The sequence below is a fragment of the Theropithecus gelada genome, chromosome 15 (genome assembly GCF_003255815.1).
Source record: "Theropithecus gelada isolate Dixy chromosome 15, Tgel_1.0, whole genome shotgun sequence".
NCBI classification, from domain to species: Eukaryota; Metazoa; Chordata; class Mammalia; order Primates; family Cercopithecidae; genus Theropithecus; species Theropithecus gelada.
In genome coordinates this window covers 82,528,235-82,550,467 of record NC_037683.1, presented here as the reverse complement: position 1 = coordinate 82,550,467, position 22,233 = coordinate 82,528,235, and the positions used below count along the sequence as shown (strand labels likewise).

Here is a 22,233-nt window from a genome sequence, read left to right as displayed (position 1 = left end):
AGTCACCGTGCTCAGCTGACATTTCTTAAATGGTCCACAATGTTGCATTTTGGAAGTCTTTAAGAATTACAGATGTTGACTTCTGAACATACCTACATACCTGGATGGAGAAGATAACCAGATTTGCTTGTTTGGCGTCTGCTTGTTGATCACGTAGGTTCCTAGATCTCCACCCAGTTTAACAGTTAAGACACCACTCTAGGGGATTAGGTGGAAAAAAGCACGAAGAAATTAAAACAAGAAAAAGTTAGCACTTTGTCATCATTGCTTCATGTTTTATCTCAACACTTTCCATTTCTACAAGTACACAAAATACACCATAAATAAATGTCTTTAATTTAGTATTTAGAAATAGGAGTCTGTGTAGGAAGAGCTTTGCTTTCAGAATCAGAATAGGATTAATCATAATGATGTTGTATCTCATAGAGCTTTGCCTGTTCCCTTTGAGGTCTGCAAGGAGAGAACGGTGATGGAGCTCGGAGAGTTAAGTGACCTGTCTGAGGTCTGGTGCTGGCATCTGGGATTCCTGGTTTGTTGCCCTCAACCATCAACCAGAACATACTAGAGGACATAAAAAATGCAGACTCTAACTCTATTAGAGTACCACGTCAGCCCAAACATCAGACACGACAAGTCTATTACAGAAGAAGTAAAAGGAAGGAAAGGAAGTACGCAAACCATCTTTTTTGCTTGTCTTAGAAGAGCATTAGCTTCAGCTCTGTTGGTAGAAGGCAGAAACTCCAGATGAAGTTTTTTATTTCCAGACCCTTCCCATGCCTCTAACAAGCTTCTCAGATACTCCTCCAAGGCTTTATTTTTCTCTAAAGAGCCTTGAATTCTTCAAAAGACTGGTTGGTCCATCTTTGAACAATAAATGCTCATTTAAATTTTAAAACACTCCTTCAACAAAAGAGTCCTTTACTTCTAAAGCCTGTGGTCTCTTTAAAATGGGTGAGATATGAAAGAAACAGCTACAGGGCTCAGTTCCCTGCATTGGAACTGGTAAGCAAGAGGGAGCCTGCTGTTCCCCATCTTGTGCATGACTTGCAGAGATACACAGCAGCAGCCTTTTTCTGTGTATTCTAGAGCCTCCAACCAATCGAGAGGCTTTGAATGATTCTTACAACACACGTTTGCAAATACAGAGAGCTATTTAGACCAGCACTTTGGAAGGCCGAGGCAGGCAGATCGCTTGAGCCCAGGAGTTCCAGACAGGCCCAGGCAACATGGCAAAACCCTGTCTCTACTAAAAATGCAAAAATTAGCCAAGTGTGGTGGCATGCGCCTGTGGTCCCAGCTACTTGGGAAGCTGAAGTGGGAGGATTGCCTGAGCCCAGGAGGTTGAGGCTGCAGTGAGCCTCAATCTTACATCACTATACTACAGACTGGGCGACAGAGTGAGACCCTGTCTCAAAAGCAAAGCAAAACAAAACAAAAAACCCAAAAAACAAAGAGCTATTGAAATTCCAGAGGGTAGTAACAATAATAATATAACTGATAGGAATGGGACAAGGGGCACTACTGGGTTATTTTTTTAAATAACATCTTTTTCTGATTCAAAAATAAATGCATAGAAATGATGGAGATGTCAGCAATGCAGACACTGATAAAAATATTAACCACTATTTACTCAGTTCCTACTGTGCCAGGCTTGGTGTTTGGCACTTTGTGTAAATTGTTTCCAACTTGACTACAATTCTTGGAGGTAGGATTCATTATTCCAGTTTCACAGATGAGAACAGAGGTTCATAGTAAAGAGTACTTAGTAATTGGCAGAGCTAATCTTAAATCTTGGTCTGTGTGGGTCCAAAGACACTGTTCTTTCTATAACATGAAGTATTTTCTCGATCCCATTAACCAGAGATAAAAGATATTCACTCTCAGGTATTAGCTGCCAGTTTTTGTTTGTTTGTTTTTACAACAGGATCTTGCTCTGTTGCTCAGGCTGCAGCAGTGGCAGGAGCATGGCTCGCTGTAGCCTCAAACCCCTACCCTCAAGTGATCCTCTGCCTCAGTCCCTGCCTCCGGAGAGCTGGGACTACAAGTACCACACCTGTCTAATTTTAACATTTTTCTTTTGTAGAGATGAGGTCTCGCTAGATTGACCAGGCTAGTTTCAAACTTCCGGCCTCAAGTGATCTTCCCACCTCGGCCTCCCAAAGTGCTGGGATTATGTTACAGGTGTGAGCTACTGCACTCGGCCCCATTTTTTTTTTCTTTTTTTTTCTTTTTTTTTTTGAGACGGAGTCTCGCGCTGTCGCCCAGGCTGGAGTGCAGTGGTGCGATCTCGGCTCACTGCAAGCTCCGCCTCCCGGGTTCACGCCATTTTCCTGCCTCAGCCTCCTGAGTAGCTGGGACTACAGGCGCCCACCACTGCGCCCGGCTAATTTTTTGTATTTTTAGTAGAGACGGGGTTTCACTGTGGTCTCGATCTCCTCACCTTGTGATCCGCCCGCCTCGGCCTCCCAAAGTGCTGGGATTACAGGCGTGAGCCACCGCGCCCGGCCCATTTTTTTTTCTTTTATTTTACTATGGTAAAAAGCACATAATGCTAAATTTATCATATTAACCATTTTAAGTGTACAGTACAATAAGGCATATTCACACTGCTGGGCAGCATAACTCTAGAACTTTTCATCTTGTAACACTGAAACTCTATGCCCATGAGACACTAACTTCCCCATCCCATCGCCCTTAGTAACCACCTGTCTACTTTCTGTTTCTATGATTTTGACTTACCTTTTTTAAAATTGAAAATAAAAATTATACATTTATGGTGGTGTTTCTATGGTTTTTGACTACTTTTGACTACTTTATGAGTGGAATCATAAGTATTTGTCCTTTTATGACTTGACTGCCAGTTTTTGAAAGCATTTTTTTAAAAGGACTAGGATTATACCATACATAAGTTTGTTTTAAAGACATTTTTTTCCCCGAAACCCATTTTACTGTTTTGGTATGACTATATTTCATTTATTTAAAAGTTTCTTAAACCTGAGGCCGTGTGTGGTGACTCATGCTTGTAATCCTGGCACTTTGGGAAGCCGAAGTGGGAGGATTGCTTGGGCACAGGAGTTCAAGACCAGACTGGGCAACATGGTAAAACCTTGTTTTTACAAAAAATTACAAATTTGCTGCATGTGGTGGTGCGCACCTATAGTCACAGCTACTTGGTAGGCTGAGGTGGGAGAATCACTTGAGCCTCAGAGATTGAGGCTGCAATAACCGGTGATCATGCCACCACACTTCAGCCTGGGTGACACAGGGACTTTGTCTCAAAAACAAATAAATAAAAGTTCCTTAAGACTGTACAATTCAGGAGTTTTTAGTATTTCACAAAGTGTGAAAACATCACCACTATTTAATTCCAGGCTGTTTCCATTGCCCCAAAAAGAAACCCTGCACCCATTAATACTCACTCTCTATTTCCCACTCATCCCATACACAGAGTTTTATAAATGATTTTTCCATGAGATAACAGGCTCAAAGAATCAACACACAAGCATTGGTAATCTGTCCTCTTTGTGGCCCTTAAATGCTCCAATTGTGTGTTGCACCCTATACTGGGGGGGCACCATCCAGCAGAAAGGGCAGAGGACTGAGTAAAAGATGCGAGTTCCAGGTCTGGTCTCATCACTGATCAGTGGTGCCTGTCTCCCATGATGTCTCTCCTGCCTCCTTCGAGGACCCAGGGCAAGAACTAGAGTCTGATACATGCTTAAGGTCTCTGCACTTGCGTCCATCACCACAATGCCTCAGCACACAGCAAATCAGGGGGTGCACATACAACCACTGAAGCCAAAATAGACTCTTTCCTAGTGGAATTGGAAATCTTTTGAGTGACTCCAGGCATCAGGCCACTCTTTTGCAAAGGGCATATTAATAAACAAATGTGAGAGCCTTTCTAGCTCCACACCTCTCAAGCTGTTTTCGCCCCGTCACCTTCTCTGCAGTCCACTTCCTCTCTCCCCACACGAGACCCGCTCATCTCTACCCTGATACCACTCTGTGGGTCCCACTGCCTCGTGGTGCTTCCTGTCTGCATTCACAGCTGCCTGTCTGCTTGCTTGTCCCCTGACCTCCACTACTTTAAGCACCTTGGCAGCAGGAGATTTGTCTTTTCATGCTAGCATCTGCAGATCTAGCACCTTCATTCCTCCTGCAAAAAGGACATTTGTGGATGAATGACCAACTGGTCAAACAGTGAATGAGTGGATGATGACCAGGTAGTGTGATACCATCTGCCCAAGTTAGGACAAGGTTCCACAGGGCAGAAAACCCCAATGCTTAACTTCTTCCCACCAGTCCATTCACTGTAATTAGATGTTTTCCCCCACAGATCTTGAAACTATTTTAGAAGGAAAGTGGTGGCAGGAAAGAAACTAGCTGCACTAGTTCAGCAGAAATTCTTAATGCTTTTGGAACTGACTCCAAATAGACCAGATAAAGAGGGCTTTCTCTTTATCATTATTATTCCTTAGACAATCTGAGTCTATTTTGGGAGTGTGCATGCCCTTAAGTGCAGGAGGAATAGTCAAAATATGTAGCAGTTTCTGAGACATGGGCACTAGCCAATCAGCACAGACAGTGGCCACAGCTGGTGAGTCTTATCGACTCCTCCTAGTCAAGATCAGCCCTAGCCATGTATGAGCCAAAATAGCGATTACTGTTGTCACCAGCTCACTTGTAGAAATAGACACATATAAGATGGCATGTTGAGTCTGGAGACTTCACATACACATGACCTCCTTCATTTCTGAAGTAGATACCAACTTGCTAGGATGCGTTTTTTCCCTATGTCATTTTAGTTGATCCTCATATAAATCTGAAGAGCGGAGGTTAATGTCACTAATTTCATAGCTGAGGAACTTGTGGCTCACAAAAGTTAGAAATTCATTTAAGGACTCTTGGAAAGAAAATACAAATCCAGGATGCTAAGGCAGATTCTTTGTCTCCATATCCAATAAGATGGTGCCTCACTGGGCTGGGAGCAGTGATCTATGCCTGCAATGCCAGCACTTTGGGGGGCCGAGGCAGTTGGATCGCTTGAGGTCAAGAGTTCAAGACCAGCCATGCCAACATGGTGAAATGCTGAAACCCCATTTCTACTAAAAATACAAAAAAAATTAGCTGGACATAGTGGCGTGCGCCTGTAATTCCAGCTACTTGGGAGGCTGAGGCAGGAGAATCCCTTGAGCCCGGGAGGTGGTGGTTGCAGTGAGCTGAGATCGTGCCACTGAACTCCAGCCTGGGCAACAGAGTGAGACTCTGTCTCAAAAAAAAAAAAAAAAAACAAAAAAAAACAAAGATGCTGCCTCTGAGCAGAGGTTTTTAACTTGGGATTAAGTGGTCTCAGGGGGCTGCAAACACTTACAGCTTGAAGCTGAAATGGTATTCCTGAGTGTGCTAAATGAAGTGTAGCCTAAAACTGCCTCCTTACATATTTTAAGTTTGGATCTAAGGGCTTCTCTCTACATAGTGAACTGTAATCTACTCTTCTACCAATCACCGAGTTTTGGCTAATCAAAGGCGGCCAACTGTTCAAACCATGTTTAAGGCAAACACCAAGCTGTAACCAAGCCGGCTGTTTCTGTACCTCACTTTTATTTTCTGTATGTCACTTTCCTTTTTCTGTGCATAAATCCTAAATCCTCTCCAACCACGTGGCGCACTATGGAGTCTCTCTGAACCTGTTCTGGTTGCAGCCTTCCCAATTTGTGAATCATTCTTTGCTCAATAAAACTCTGTTAAATTTAATGTGTTTAAAGTTTTTTTTTTTTTAACCGGCGAGTATGGAAGTTTTTCTTGGGAGAGGGACCGGAGCAGTCATCAGATTCTTAGAGGGAGGTATTGATCCAAAAAAGATGAAGAACCCTCAGCTCTAAGACAGTAATATGCTGACACCTTAGTGAATAAAGAACATGTCAACAAGCAAATCCTCATTAAAATATCTAAGAGGCCAGGACTCCACCTGGGAAAAAAAGGAGGGTAGTTTGGAGGTAACTTCAGATAGTGTGATGACTCTAACAGTCTCTAGGCAGATTTTGCTAGGTCAAGTGCAGTAGACTCCACAGCTGCCTAGTGACAAGAGGTGCTTTCGGCTCTGGTGCAGTGTCTTCTGTAATGACCAGTGCCAGTACGGGGTGAAGCCTGGGGCCAGACATTGGCATCCATCCATTACCTGGACCACTTGATCAGACGACACACCAGTTAAGAAGCCACTTAAGTCTCCCCCTCCACAGGGAGAAAAGAGAAGAACAGATGTCTTCTTGGGTTTATCTGGATTACTGCTTTTATTTGTCTACTTGGCCAGTAGTAAGTTGGTAAAAGGTGTATAAATGCTGAGAGGCATCAATGAAAGCATGTTTTGGAAAAATCTCATTTACATAGTGAATCAATATTTATTAAGTCCCTACTATGTACTTGGCACTGTTCCAGACACTGGGATCACAGTGAGAGGTGACAATGTGCTAGCAGCCCTCACTCAGCGCCTCCTTGGCCTCCGCGTCCACTCTGGCAGTGCTTGAGGAGCCCTTCAGCCGGCCACGGTATGGTGGGAGTCCCTTTGGGCTGGCTGAGGTCGGAGCCGCTTCCCTCTGCTTGTGGGGAGTGTGGAGGGAGAGGCGCAGGCGGGAACCGGGGCTGTGCTGGGCGCTCACCGGCCAGTGCGAGTTCTGGTGGGCGTGGGGGAAGGCTGGGGGGGGGGGGCCACAAGGAGCGGCCTGGCCTGCGGAGCCGCTGGCCCAGAGCAGTGAGGGGCTTAGCACCTGGGCCAGCAGCTACGGAGGTTGCGCGGGGTCCCCCAGCAGTGCTGGCCCGCCAGCGCTGCACTCAAATTCTCGCAGGGCCTTAGCTGCCTCCCCAGGAGCAGAGCTCCGGACCTGCAGCCCGCCATATCTGCACTCCCCCGCCTAAGGTGGACTCCCGCACCGCCCAAGCCTCCCCTAGGGGCGCTGCCCCCACTCCTGCCCCCTGCTCTGTGGCGCTGGGTCCCATCCACAGCCCAAGGGCTGAGGAGTGCAGGCGCAGCTCAGGACTGGCAGGCAGCTCTGCCTGCAGCCCCAGTGCAGGATCCACCAGGTGAAGCCAGCTGGGCTCCTGAGCCGGATGGGGACTTGGAGAACTTTTATTTCTAGCTGGAGGATGTATGTGTACCAATTAGCACTCTGTGTCTAGCTCAAAGTTTGTAAATACGCCAATTGGTACTCTGAGTCTAGCTCAAGGTTTGTAAATACACCAATTGGTACTACTGTATCTAGCGAACTCTGTGTCTAGCCTACCTAGTGGGGACTTGGAGAACTTTTCTGTCTAGCACTCTGTGTCTAGCTCAAGGATTGTAAACGCACCAATCAGCACTCTGTGTCTAGCTCAGGGTTTGTAAATACACCAGTCAGTACTCTGTGTCTAGCTCAAGGATTATAAACACACCCATCAGCACTCTGTCAAAACGGACCAATCAGCTCTCTGTAAAATAGACCAATCAGCTCTCTGTAAAATGGACCAATTGGCAGGATGTGGGTGGGGTCAGACAAGGAAATAAAAGCAGGCTGCGGGGGCCAGCCAGTAGCAACCCGCTTGGGTCTGCTCGGGTCCCATTCCACACTGTGGAAACTTTGTTCTTTCGCTCTTTGCGATAAATCTTGCTGCTGTTCACTCTTTAGGTCAACACTACCTTTATGAGCTATAACACTCACCACGAAGGTCTGCAACTTCACTTCTAAAGTCAATGAGACCACGAACCCACTGGGAAGAACGAACAACTCCAGACGCACTGCCTTAAAGAGCTGTAACACTCACCACCAAGGTCTGCAGCTTCACTCCTGAGGGTGAGACCACAAACCCACCAGAAGGAAGAAACTCCAGACACATCTGAACGTCTGAAGGAACAAACTCTGGACACACCATCTTTAAGAACTGTAACACTCACCGCGAGAGTCCGCGGCTTCATTCTTGAAGTCAGTGAGATCAAGAACCCACCAATTCTGGACACAAAAGAATGGACAGCATCCCTGCTGTCAAGGAGCTCAGTCTATTATAGGTGGTAGCTGACATGTAAATAGACAATTATAACACAGAGGGATCAGTGCTCCACAGAGTCATCCTCAGAGTGCTGGGCAAGGGAGAAAGGAAGGACCATGTCTGCTTAAGAGTATCTAGGAAAGCTTCACAAAGGAGGTAACTTCCAGCTATACCTCAGGGGAGGAAAAGACTGCCCTCCCACAAAGCTCAAGTAATATTAATATCAAACATGAAATACATAAATTAGTTAGCACCTGAAGGACTCTAATCAGTAATTCACACTCTAGGGTACAGTTAGCATTTCAATGTAGTTAATCACAAGTCCAAACTACAGAGGGCAGCCACTATATATCTTTAGCTTTCTAAATCTACACTTAAAACATTTGCTAATTAGTAAATGATTTGTTAGAAACAATTTTACCCTTGAGTGATACTCAAAGCATATGAATTGGCTAGAAAAATATAGGCATCTCTTCCTTTGAAAGAATAGGTTACAGAATCTGGAAAGCCTACCAGCCTAATATTGTCTTCAGAGAGACACTCTCAGGGCAGGAATCAGGAAGGTTCTGTGACCCACTACTGAGAGCAAAAGGTTTTGTCACCTGGTTCAAATTGAGTCAATGATGTGAGACATAAAAATAAAATTCTAAGCTCCCAACTGACTCAACAAACCATCTCTTGGCCAAGGGGAGCCCAGAGATACCTTAAAAAAATTTAAGTTTTGGCCATGATGGGAAAGGAGTTTCAACAGGCCTTGTTCTACTCCCTCCCTCACTAACTGCCATTAGTTTCTTTTCCCTTCTAAGGGCTAAACAGAAACTAGCCCTTCAAAAGACTAACTTGAGGCCATGTGTGGTGGCTCACGCCTGTAATCCCAGCACTTTGGAGCTGCCTGTAATCCCGGCACTTTGGGAGGCTGAAGCAGGTGGATTACCTGAGGTCAGGAGTTCAAGACTAGCCTGACAACAACAGGGCGAAACCCCGTCTATACTAAAAATATAAAAAAAATTAGCCGGGCGTGGTGGCAGGCACCTGTAGTCCCAGCTGCTTGGGAGGCTGAGACAAGAGAATCGCTTGAGCCCAGGAGGCGGAGGTTGCGGTGAGCCAAGATCGCGCCACTACACTCCAGCCTAGGCTACAGAGCGAGACTGTCTCAAAAAGAAAAAAAAAAAAAAAAAAAAAAGACTGACTTCACCACTGGTATCAACCAATCATCTAATTCTGCTCTTCCCTCACTGCCCTTATAGTCAGGCTTGATACCTTCTGGAAGACTTGGTTGCTTGCTCCATCACGTGGAGTGCCTTCTCCATCCAGTGCTCCCGCTGCAATTTCCAACACCATTTCTATCCCTTTAGTCTGATGGCTGATTGCCCTCAACAATTCCATGATTGAATCCAAAATACACGCTTCGTGACATTTCCTGGTATTAGTTAATTGCCATCAAGAGGATTAACATCTTTGAGGGGCTGGGCACTGTGGCTCACACCAGTAATCCTAGCACTTTGGGAGGCTGAGGTGGGAGGATTACTTGAGTTCAGGAGTTCAAAACCAGCCTGGCCAATGTGGTGAAACACTGTCTCTACTAAAAATACAAAAATTAGCTGGGTGTGGGGGCGTGTGCCTGTAATTCCAGCTACTCGGGAGGTTGAGGCAGGAGAATTGCTTGAACCCGAGAAGCAGAGGTTGCAGTGAGGTCATGCCACTGCTCTCCAGCCTGAATAACAGATGGAGACTCCGTCTCAAAAAACAAACAAACAAACAGACAGACAAACCAACCCAGAAAACCATCTTCGAGGGATTTTCTGCCTCTGGCAAAAAAGAACTACTCTAAGGCCTAAGCAATAATTCTAATTCCAAAGGCAGACCCTTGCCCAAATCTGCCACCTGGTGGCCAGTCGATAAAGACCAGCACTTCCCTGGCTTCTAGGATCTGGGGCTAATGTTTCATCCAACTCAGAAGTTCTCACACCAAGACTGATCTGGTGGCTCATGCCTGTAATCCCAATACTTTGGAAGGCTGAGGGGGGTGGACCATTTGAGGTCAGGAGATCAAGACCAGCCTAACCAACATGGTGAAACCCCATCTTTACTAAAATACAAAAAGTAGCCGGGCATGGTGGCAGGTGCCTGTAATCCCAGCTACTCAGGAGGCTGAGGCAGGAGAATTGCCTGACCCCAGGACGCGGAAGTCACAGTGACCCGAAATTGCGCCACTGCACTCCAGTCTGGGCGACAGAGTGAGACTCCCTCAAAAAAAAAAAAAAAAAACCAAAAAACAAGTTCTCATATGAGCTGCACATTGGAATTATCTGTGGAGCTTAAAAATTCCAGTGCCCTGCCCAGGCCATGCCACACCCCAGTCCAAGTAATCAAAATCTCTAGGAACAAGACGTAGAGAGACACATTAGAATCCCAGGTGAGCTTTTCAAAAATATGCTTCCCAGGAATGCACCCGACCTACCCCATCACTGTCTCACAGGAGCAGGGCTCAACTCTCTGTAATCTGAATAACTTCTGGGCAGTTCTCTTACCCCTGCTGAAGAACTGCAGGTCTAGTTTGTTGTTTGCTCCATCTGCCTGCTGGACAAACACACATTCTGGCCCCTCTCTGATTTGTCTTCATGGGTATCCACTGAAGCCGGAAAATGAGGCTCAGAGAGGCTGAGTGACTTGCCCAGGGTCACAACAAGCCTGGCAGAGCTGGGCTGCAGCTTGAAGCCTAGTCTTATCTATTTATTTATTTGAGACGGAGTCTCGCTCTGCAGCCCAGGCTGGAGTGCAGTGGCGTGATTTCGGCTCACTGCAACCTCCGCCTCCCGGAGCCCTAGTCTTTTAACCTACCCACAACTCCATGCTACGTGATGCTTAGCTCTGCTGCAGGAGAATTCTTCATTTTAGTGAACTAAAATTCTTAGAGGGGGAAACAGAAAAATAAAAGAAGTCAAGAGGTACCCCAAAGGAAACATCATAGTCCTCAAAGGTGTATGGCTTGTCTGCAAGGTCTTCAAAAAACTCTGCTAAAGAGTCCAGCGTTTCCTCTGCTAGTCTTTCATAGGTGGTGTCATCTAGAGAGCTGCAGGGGAAACACAAAACCCAAAACACACAATTACGAAACACTTCCATTTTACTAATACCAAATTTACACACTTGTTATTTAAGTTCATTAAACTGATGAAAATAACATGTACAAAGTAAAAGTTTGTCCTTTTTTTTTCGAGACGGAGTCTCACTCTGTCACCCAGGCTGGAGTGCAGTATCTGGTCTAAACTCCTGATATCAAGTGAGCCACGTGCCTTGGCCTCTTGAAATGTTAGGATTACAGGTGTGAGGCACCATGCCTGGCCCAAAGTAAAAATTTAAACAGCATGGAAGGGGTTACAGAAAGAAGCAGGCAGCCCCCATTCCCAGAAGCAACTACAAATAATAGTCCTTTCTGGGCCAGGTGGCAAGGTGGCTCATGCCTGTAATCCCAGCACTTTGGAAGGCCGAGGTGGATGGCTCACCTGAGGTCAGGAGTTCGAAACTAGCCAGGTCAATATGGCGAAACCCCGTATCTATTAAAAATACAAAAATTATCATGTCCTTTGCAGGGGCATGGATGAAGCTGGAAATCATCATTCTCAGCAAACTAACACATGAACAGAAAACCAAACACCACATGTTCTCACTCATAAGTGGGAGTTGAACAATGAGAACACATGGACACAGGGAGGGGAACATCATACACTGGGGCCTGTCGGGGGGGTGGGGGGCAAGGGGAGGGAGAGCATTAGGACAAATATCTAATGCATGAGAGGCTTAAAGCCTAGACGACGGGTTGATGGGTGCAGCAAACTACCATGGCACACGTTTATCTATGTAATAAACCTGCACATTCTGCACATGTATCACAGAACTTACAATATAATAATAATAATAATAAATTAGCTGGGTGTGGTGGCGTGACCTTGTAGTTCCAGCTACTCGTGATGGTGAGGCACAAGAATTGCTTGAAACCAGGAGGCAGAAGTTGCAGTGAGCTGACATCGTGCCACTGTACTCCAGCCTGGGTGACAGAGCGAGGCTGTCTCAGAAAAAAAAAAAAAGTCTTTTCTGTATCCTTCTATCTGCATATTCTTTTTAATATACAAATGAAGCATTTTGCATTTTTTCACTTAATTGTGTCTTAGAAATTTGCATTTTTTCACTTAATTATGTCTTAGAAATTGTTCTATATTAGCACCTATGGATTTTTATAATATTTAATTTTATGTTATTTATCCAGTCCTCTTTAGCTGGACATGAAGGATGCTTCCATTGCTTTTGTTATTAAAATTTTGCTTTTGCCCAAAATTTTGTTGGGCAAATAACAAAGTGGGAGAAAATATTCATATTACATACATCTGAAAAATGATTCATCCAGAATATATAAAGAACACCGGCTGGGCGCAGTGGCTCACGCCTGTAATCCCAGCACTTTGGATGGATGAGGTGAGTGGATCACTTGAGGTCAGGAGTTCGAGATCAGCCTGGCCAACATGGTGAAACTCCGTCTCTACTAAAAATACAAAAATTAGCCGGGCGTAGTGGCAGGTGCCTGTAATCCCAGCTACTCGGGGGCCTGAGGCAGGAGAATCACTTGAACCTGGGAGGCGGAGGTTGCAGTGAGCTGAGATGGCGCCACTGCCCCCTCTACTCTACCCTGGGTGACAGAGTGAGTGAAACTCTGTCTCAAAGAAAAAAAAAAAAAAGACCTACAAATAAATAAGAAAAAGAAAAATCAACAGAAAAAAATGGGCAAAATACTTGAATAGATTTCATAAATAAAAGATACCCAAATGCCCAATGAACACATAAAAAGGTGTTCAACTTTGTTAATCTTCAGGAAAATGGAAATTAAAAAATCACAGTGAGATGCCACCAGAATGGTTAAAATGTAAAAGGGCGGGAACCCTCGTAGCACCAGTGATGAAAGAGAGAACTTAATGCGGGTGATGTTGGGAAAGATTTTTGTTCAGAAGTATGCCCAGTGCCACACTATGGAAAAGGGGGCAAGCACAAAACTGAGCCAAATCTCCATGGTCTGTCTTTTTGGGCAGAAGACAGGTCAGGCCGTTGGATTCCCTTACACAGACGCCAATAAGAACAAAGGCATCACCTGGGGAGAGGACACACTGATGGAGTATTTGGAGAATCCCAAGAAGTACATCCCTGGAACAAAAATGATCTTTGCCAGCATTAAGAAGAAGGCAGAAAAGACAGACTTGGTAGCTTATCTCAAAAAAGCTACTAATGAATAATAATTATCCACTGTCTTATTTATTACAAAACAGAAATGTCTTATGACCCTTTTATGTGTACCATCATTTAACAGACCTCATAAACCAGAATTCAGATCATGAATGACTGACAGAATATGTTTGTTGGGCAGTCCTGATTTAACTAAGACTGGCTTGTGGTTAAATGAGTATGTTCGGTGTTTTGAATTTTAATGGTAATTCTGGGCCTGGTGCGGTGGCTCACGCCTGTAATCCCAGCACTCTGGGAGGCTGAGGCAGGCGGATCACCTGAGGTGAGGAGTTCAAGACCAGCCTGAACAATATGGTGAAACCCCGTCTCTACTAAAAATACAAAAATTAGCTGGGCTTGTAGTGCACGCCTATAGTCTCCAGCTGCTTGGGAGGCTGAGACAGGAGAATCGCTGAAATCCGGGAGGCGGAGCTTGCAGTGAGCTGAGGTTGCACCACTGCACTCCAGCCTGGGTGACAGAGTGAGACTCTGTCTCAAAAAAAGAAAAGAAAAAAAAAAAAAAAAAAAAAAAGGCTGGGTGTGGTGGTTCATGCCTGTAATCCCAGCATTTTGGGAGGCTGAGGCAGGTAGATCACCTGAGGTCAGGAGTTCGAGACCAGTCTTGCCAACATGGTGAACCCTCGCCTCTACTAAAAATATACAAATTAGCTGGGCATGGTGGGGCGAGTCTGTAATCCCAGCTACTCGGGAGGCTGAGGCAGGAGAATCGCTTGAATCCAGGGGGCGGAGGTTGCAGTGAGCCAAGGTGGCGCCACTGCACTCTAGCCTGGGCAACAAGAGCAAAACTCTATCTCAAAACAAAAAACAAAACAAAACAAAACAAAAACACAAAAAACCCCAAGTTACTCTGATTTCAGTAAATACTATCATTGTTTATTCCTTCTAAAGATATGATCAGATTTCATTAGTAATGTTCAACTTTTCACAAAGATGATGAATGCCATCTTTAAAATCTATTGGAGATTTTTTTATATTTAGATTTATGTAACTGGTTATGTAAATATATTTAAATACTGGAGGAAATTCCTTCACTGTCTCAGAACCCAGCAAGATTCACCTGTATTTTGTGTTCATTTGCCTCTTAAAGGCAAGGGCTGAAGATAAGGTAGCAATGTCAACTTTATATTTTTGGCCTTAACTGTGCCAATCCAATTAGAATTTTCTGTATCTAAAATGGGTCATTTTACTTACTGAAAGACATTTTAGTGTGGTTTATGTGTAATATCAAAAAAAGATTATTTAACACTTCTCACATTAAAGAAAAAAAAAGAAAAGAAAGAGACAGATCGTATCAAGAGCTGGCCATGGGCTGGGTGCAGTGGCTCATGCCTGTAATACCAGAACTTTGGGAGGTCAAGGGAGAAGGATCACTTGAACCCAGGAGTCTGAGACAACGTAGAGACCCCATCTCTACAAACAAATTAAAAAAACTAGCTGGGTGTGGCACATGCCTGTAGTTCTGGCTCCTCAGGAGCCTGAGGTGGGAGGGATCACCCAAGCCAGAGAGGTCAAGGCTGCGGTGAGCTGTGATGGCGCCATTGCATTCCATCCTGGGTGACAAAGTGAAACCCTGTCTTTACAGTAAAATAAAAGAAAAGAAAACAGAGCTGGCCAAGAAAAGAAGCAACTAGACTTTTCAGATACTGCTGATAGGCAAGTAAGTTGGACAATCACTTTGGAAAACTGTTGGACAGTATCTACTAAAGTTGAATGCATTTACATGCTATGACCCATCAGTTCCACTCTTAGGGGCTACACCCAACAGAAATGTGTGCCCAGGTTCACCAAAAGACATGTACTACACTAAAATATTTGTATCATAACTATCCTATAGCCCCAAACTGGAAACTGTCCAAGTACTCCTTTGTAATACCATAGATAAATAAATTATGGTATATTCATACAATGGAATACTACACTGCAAAATAGAATTGTCTATAGGAACCGTATGGATGAATCTCACATCATTGTGATAGAAAGAAATACACAAGTATACACAAACATGTTTATACTTAATGAGACAGTTTATATAAAGTGAAAAAACAGGCAGAACTAACCTATGCTATTGGTAATCAGAATAGTTAAACTGAGGGGTTAATGACTAGAAGGAAGAGAGGGAGGGGTTAATGGCTAGAAGTGAGCAGGCAGCTTGCTTGCGGCGGCTGGTAACATTCTATGTCTTGAGCTTACAGGGTATGTTCACGGGACTGCTCAGTTTTTTGCAAATTCATCAAGCTGTATGCTCGTGACTGGACACATTTCCTTACAGATACTATTTTTCAAATTTAAAATTACTTTAAATCCACAGAGACAGAAAGTAGATTAGTGATTGCTGGGTTTTAGGGAAAGGCGGAATGGGGGAGTGACTGCTAATACGAATAGGGTTTCCTTCTGGAGTAATGAAAATGTTCCAGAATTAGATAGTGGTGATAGCTGCACAACCTTGTGAATATACTAAAAACACTTGCATTATACATTTTAAAATGGTGAGTTTTATGGCATGTAAATTATAACAATAAAAGTATTATTATAATAAATATCCTTGTAAGAGCTTTTGTGCCCCTGTGAGGATATATTAATATCTGTAGGTTATAAGATATGTAACAGACAACTCCACTATCTGAAAGTTTCCAAGGGGCCTAAAGTAAGACACCAGGGGCTGCTAGACAATTACTGTAAGACATACAGATTTGCCATATGACCCTCTTCCCCACCCAGTCCATCACCCACTTCCAGGATACAATGTGGGGAAGGCTACCTGACTGGATTGGTGAGGAGATGTCCTTTAAAAGGAGTGGTTGGCCTGATAGCGTGTGTTTTGAGAGTGAGCTGGAGAGAAAGGGTGTGTTTTGAGAGTGAGCTGGACAGATAGGTTGTGTTTTGAGAGTGAGCTGGAGAGAATGGGTAGGAGAGGTTGGTTGACATGTGTTGAAGAATTTGAGAAACATAAAGACACAACCGACTTTATACCTGACAGTTATAAAGTCCAAAGTGAAGAGGTTGGAAGGTGCTACCTGCCAGCAGAGAGCTGGGCCCTGGCAGAAGTGGGCTGTCTTCCTACACATGGCAGGTCAAGGGTGTGCTTCCCACAGGCCAGAGGGAGCTGGACTTGGGGCATCCTGCAAGGGCCCTATGCAACCTCCCAGACTGCCAGAAGGAGTAAGGAGAAAGCGACAGAGAGTCTGTTGGGGGAGGAATGCTGGAAGCCGAGGCTGGAAATGGATGCCACCAAAGCAAAAAACTCAAACATGCAGCATGCTGTGCCCCTTTGAGACTGTGGCAAAGTCAATGAACAGACACCGCAGGCTGGGAGGTTCAGAGGCTCTTCAGACCTTATGAGCCATGCAAAGCTCTCTGGAAATCTGAGTCTCAGAAAACCTGGAGGGCCAACTGTAAGCCTACTGAGCATATAGCTCTGGGGACAGTTAGAATGTTCCTGAATACGGGTGGCTTCTTATTGTTTTTAATAGATGTGACAAGAAAAGAGTAAGCCAGCAGATGGAATGAAATGGAGCATTGGAAATAAAAGGCTGCACAAACGTGGAAAGTCAAAGGGAGAATCTAAGGCTTTTTTTTTCTTCTTCTTTTTTTGAGATGGAGTTTTGCTCTTGTTACCCAGGCTGGAGTGCAATGGCATGATCTCGGCTCACTGCAGTCTCTGTCTCCCGGGTTCAAGCGATTCTCCTGCCTCAGGCTCCCAAGTAGCTGGGATTACAGGTGCCTGCTACCACGTCCGGCTAATTTTTTGTATTTTTAGTAGAGACAGGGTTTCACCATATTGGCCAGGCTGGTCGTGAGTGAACTCCTGGCCTCAGGTGATCTGCTCGCCTTGGCCTCCCAAAGTGCTGGGATTACAGGCATGAGCCACTGCACTCAGCCAGAGAAGCTAAGGCTTTGAACAGCAAAGGCTTCCCATTGAGCCAAAACAAGAGACCCAGTCCAGCTGCAAAACACAGGCTGAGGGCATTGCTGGTCTCCAATCTTATTGTTTAACATGACCTCATGGTACCTGCCCTTAGGCTGAGAGAGCTGGGCATGGGGGCATGCAAGGAGATAAGGCAGCCTGAGGCTCCCATCTAGGGAGGAAATTTGGATGTGGTTCCTGGCACATAGGAGTGCCTGAAAGTGAATAGATCAGAAGCCTACTTTTGGGAGAAGCCTACTCTCAAAGAAAAACGAGTCTGGGTTGGGCGCGGTGGCTCATGCCTGTAATCCCAGCACTTTGGGAGGCCGAGCTGGGTGGATCACCCGAGGTCAGGAATTTGAGACTAGCTTGGCCAACATGGTGAAACCCCGTCTCTACTAAAAATACAAAAATTAGCAAGGTGTGGTGCTGCATGCCTATAGTCCCAGCTACTCAGGAGGCTGAGGCAGGAGAATTGCTTGAACCCGGGGGGCGGAGGCTGCAGTGAGCCAAGATTGCACCACTGCACTCCAGCCTGGGTCACAGGGTGTGATTTCATAAAAAACAAAACAAAACAACAGAGAGAGAGAGAAAAAAAAAAGAGTCTGGCCAAAAATAGCTGATTGGAGTCTTAAAACAGCCTGTGGAACCCCAAGCTGTTATCAGCAGGAAGTGGGCTGTGAAGGCTGCTCACCCCTGAGGAGGGCACCCTTCCCACTGCCTGCCTCCCCTGTGGCCAAGGAAAATAACAGACAAGGAGGAGAAGGAAGAGCCTCCTGGGAAGCTGAAGCAGGGATTTTGGAGGAACATGCTCCTCTGCCAGGGTAGAGGTTGACCCAGTGCTGCCCAGCAAGTCTCCAGGGCTGCGGGTGGTCAGCACTGTGCCTCTTTTCTGAATGGAGTTACCGCTGCAGTTATCCTGCCCCTCTCCATCGTGTGTGTCTGTGTGTGTGTGCGTGTGTGTGTGTGTCTGTTTGTGTCTGTGTGTAGGTTTTGAAGAAGCCATTACTAAAGCTGACAGAGAGGAGACTGCATGTCACCTGGAAATCTCGGACTTGGAGGTGGCTGTGGTGACCACATGGGCACCGGTTGGCTCTCTTGGGGCTGGGGATAAATGCATCTGAGTGTGGAAGGAGGGTCCATGCAGATACTGGTTGGCAGGGGGTAGACTGTAGCCGTGCCTGACAGCTTTCCATGGGGAATGCAGTGCTGGCTTCTTCCAGGGCACTCGCTAGACTATATTTCCCAGCCTCCCTTACAGTTAGCTAAGTCCACGCCACTAAGTTCTTCCCACCAGATTGTGAGTGAGGAACAAATGCCACTTCCAGCCCTTCTGTGCTTCTAGCCCTTTCTGGCAAATGGAACTTGGATAAAGTGAATGAGACTCAGCAATGCAGAAGATGGTAAGGCACTGACAGATAAGGACCAAACTGGAAGCTGGAATGAGTGTAGTTCCTAATTCACTTCACAAAGTATGCCAACCTTGTACTGCCCAGAGAGGAGGACACAAACATTATCGGTGTGAGCCATTAAATATTTGGGTCTATTTGTGATAGCAGCATGGCTTGCCCTAACTATTAGTATACTGAATAAAATAATATTGAAACTCTGGAAAAAACCTGAATGTCCAACAATAGGGGATGGGTTAAATGGATTATGTCGCATCCATACGATCTAATACTATTTCATTAAAAAGAATGTGGTGGATACTCAGTCACATTGCTGCTCAGGAAGAAAACCAGGTTCTAATGGGAGAGGGAAGGAAGGAGGGAGGAAGATACCTATGAAGTGGAAGATGTTTTATCTTACCCTGGGTGGCCCAAAGTTCCCGATTTCCTCAAAGTCATCAAATAGACACTCTGCTTTTTGACACTCCGAATCTGGTTGAGGCCACGGAGGTTCGAACTCTGAAAGCCAAAGTTAAGAAGTACATTACTATTTTCAGTGAATTATAACCCATTAATGCATAATTTATATATTGCTACTTCTACATTCAAGAGTGCCTATAACCGGGTGCTCCACTTTTTCTAAGAAAAAGGGAATATGTTACTTTTCTTAAAAAAAAAAATCTCCTCTCCTCTCTTCTCCTCTCCCCTGGTTCTCGGTTTCCTACTTAGCCCTTCAGAAATGCAAATACAACCTTTCACCTCCCCTCACCACACATTCCCTGCAGGGCTAGCTTTTCTATCTGTGTGCTCTTCCAGAGCACAGATCTCTCCCCCGCTTGCCAGCAGATTTGCAGACCAAAGCAAACCCACCACAGAACTTTCCCCTCCAGTGGGTGGTGGCCTGGAACTTCCACCCTTGGGGGTTGCCTCAGGACTCTCTTTCCCTAGGAGGGCATATTGAAAGCATGCCCACTTGGCCACTGCTACAGCTTATTTCTAACCAGGAAGGTGCCAAGTCAACTGTCCTGTAGAGTAGGCACAGAACTAGCAGAGGGACCCCCCCTACTTGCCCTTGCACACTTCCCCCCTTACCCTGTAAAAGTGTCTACTTTCTGCTTCAAAGGGGAAGCAGCACTTTTAAAGAAAGGCAGGACGCTTTGTACCCTTTACCCAAGCTAGTTTCGGAATAAATTCACTTTTTTTGGTACCAGGCCTTGCTGTTGTTACTTGGACTCTGCATCCGGTGAACACCTAACCTGCATTTTGGTTACATAATCATGCTAAAGTGTTTTTTTTTTTTTTTCCTGGTTTTTGTTTTTCGTTTTTGAGATGAAGTCTCACTCTGTCACCCAGGCTGGGGTGCGGTGGCACGATCTTGGCTCACTGCAACCCCGGCCTCCCGGGTTCAAGTGATTCTCGTGCCTCAGCCTCCCGTGTAGCTGGGACTACAGGCGCCCGCCATCACACTCGATTTTTTGTATTTTTAGTAGAGACAGGGTTTCACCATGTTGGCCAGGCTGGTCTTGAACTCCTGGCCTCAAGTGATCTGCCTTCCTCAGCTTCCCAAAGTGCTGGGATTACAGGTGTGAGCCACCGCACACAGCCCTATGTTAAAGTTTTTTAGGAATATTTCTTAGGATTTTTTTTTTTCACCTTTTAGTGCATTACAGTGAGGTCTTCCTGTGTCTCTCTAAGCCCGTGTTGTCCAATAGGCTAGCCAACAAGCCACATGTAGCTATTTACATTTAAATTTAATGAGGTAAAATAAAGTCAGCTCCTCAACTGCACCACCAGTTTCAAGAATCCTGTGGCTACATGTGGCTAGTGGTGCAGACACAGCATTTCCATCACATCAGGAAGGTCTGCAGGGCAGGGCTACTGCAGGCTGTTCAGGTTACAGAGTGGTTAGCAGGAGGCTGGGAGGCATCCACAATGCTCTTAAAAGGTCACTCTAAGAGAAGCAACAGGAAACAGTAAGAGGCAGAAGCCTGCTGAAGTCCAGAAGATTGGCTCTGACTGCTGACTGCTGTCTGACAGATCTTATTAGCAAGATCTGCAGAAGAGAATGTGACCTGTTGATTTTTTTTTAGTCCCTAACTGCTGAGCATCCAGGCAACAGGGTCTGAGTTGATTACCACCAGCTCTGCTGATCAGCTGGGGAGATGAGGGAAATAATCAGACAAGAGCCAGTGGGGCAGAAGAGTGGTGCAGCTGGAGTGGAGAGATGCAGGGGAGTTGATGGAGGGAGGCGGGGGTGGCCTGGGTCTTGCCAAGGACCTCAGCTGGACCTCCTCCTGGGAAGGCACTGAAGGGCTTTAAGAGATTGGAGATAAGATTTACATTCTCCAAAGGTCACTGGCTGCCATGGAGAGAAGAGGTGAGAGACTGTTACTGCTCTTGAGCCAGCAGTGCCCTTAGCAAACTCAGAAAAGGGAAGGCAGAAGGCACAGGGCTGGGAAGTGAGTGGAGAAGGAAACGGGCTGGTGGACAGTGGAGTGGGAGGTTAGGACAGAGCGCAGACCTTAGAAACACATGGCTCTGGAGAAGTGAGAGGGCAGCCATGATAACCACTGTTAGAGCTATCCCACATTCTAGAGTGTTCACCGTCTGCTTGACACTGCTCTCAGCCTTTACATAAATGGACTCAGTCCTCATTACAATCCTGTGAGGGAAGTACTCTTATTACAATCCTTATTCTCAATAGTTATGTGCTACAAAGTTGCCACAAACACTCAATGAGCAAATTATTTATAGGAGAAATACAAGGCTAGGTCCTCCATAAGCTGTTGGTCACAACATTGTTACCAAACGATCAATATATAACCTTATTTCTGTTTAAAGACACCTTATGAAATATATAGTTGATTCATTAACACTGATCTTAGCTGGGCATGGTAGCTCACACCTGTAATCTCCACACTTTGGGAGGCCAAGGTGGGAGGATTACCTGAGCTGAAGAATTTGAGACCAGCCTGAGCAACAGAGAGAGACCTCATTTCAACTTGAAAAATAAAAAACATGAGGCTGGGTGTTGTGGCTCATGCCTGTAATCCCCGCACTTTGGGAGGCAGAGGTGGGTGGATCACCTGAGGTCAGGAGTTCAAGACTAGCCTGGCCAACATGATGAAACCCCGTCTCTACTAAAAACACAAAAATTAGCGAGGTGTGATAGCATGTGCCTGTAATCTCTGCTACTCAGGAGGCTGAGGCAGGAGAATTGCTTGAATCAGGAGGTGGAGGTTGCAGTGAGCCAAGATCGCACCATTGCACTCTAGCCTGGTCGATGAGCAAAATTCCACCTAAAAAAAAAAATCAAAAACATTATCTGGGTGTGGTGGGGTGCACCTGTAGTCCCAGCTACTCACGAGGCCGAACCAGAGAGGTAGAGGCTGCAGTGAGCTATGATTACACCACTGCACTCCAACAGCCTGGGCAACGAGGGAGATCCTGTCTCAAACAACAACAACAACAAATTAATTGACCTCAGGACAACAGCACCTTAACTCATGCCTGACAAAGCTTCTCTAACACATGCATTTTCTCTGTAAGGAACATCACAGCCTGCTCGTGCTGAACTTTGCACTACACTTGGAGACAATTTTAACAGAGAAATCACTAGAAAATAGCATAAAA

General features: G+C 45.4%; 1 protein-coding gene across 2 annotated transcripts in view; it reads right to left on the bottom strand.

Moving 5' to 3' along the window:
- FXN (frataxin) overlaps window positions 1–22,233 on the bottom strand; it is a 38,930-nt gene that overhangs the window by 8,098 nt on the left and 8,599 nt on the right. The window contains exons 2-4 of one of the 2 annotated variants that reach the window (XM_025360011.1): window positions 19,022–19,119; window positions 10,972–11,092; window positions 101–198 (exon numbers count right to left, since the gene is read on the bottom strand). In XM_025360011.1, the coding sequence (XP_025215796.1) occupies window positions 101–198; window positions 10,972–11,092; window positions 19,022–19,119 (317 nt within the window). Of the gene's footprint in view, window positions 1–92; window positions 199–10,971; window positions 11,093–19,021; window positions 19,120–22,233 lie in introns of both variants that reach the window. The other variant, XM_025360012.1, reaches the window with a different exon arrangement.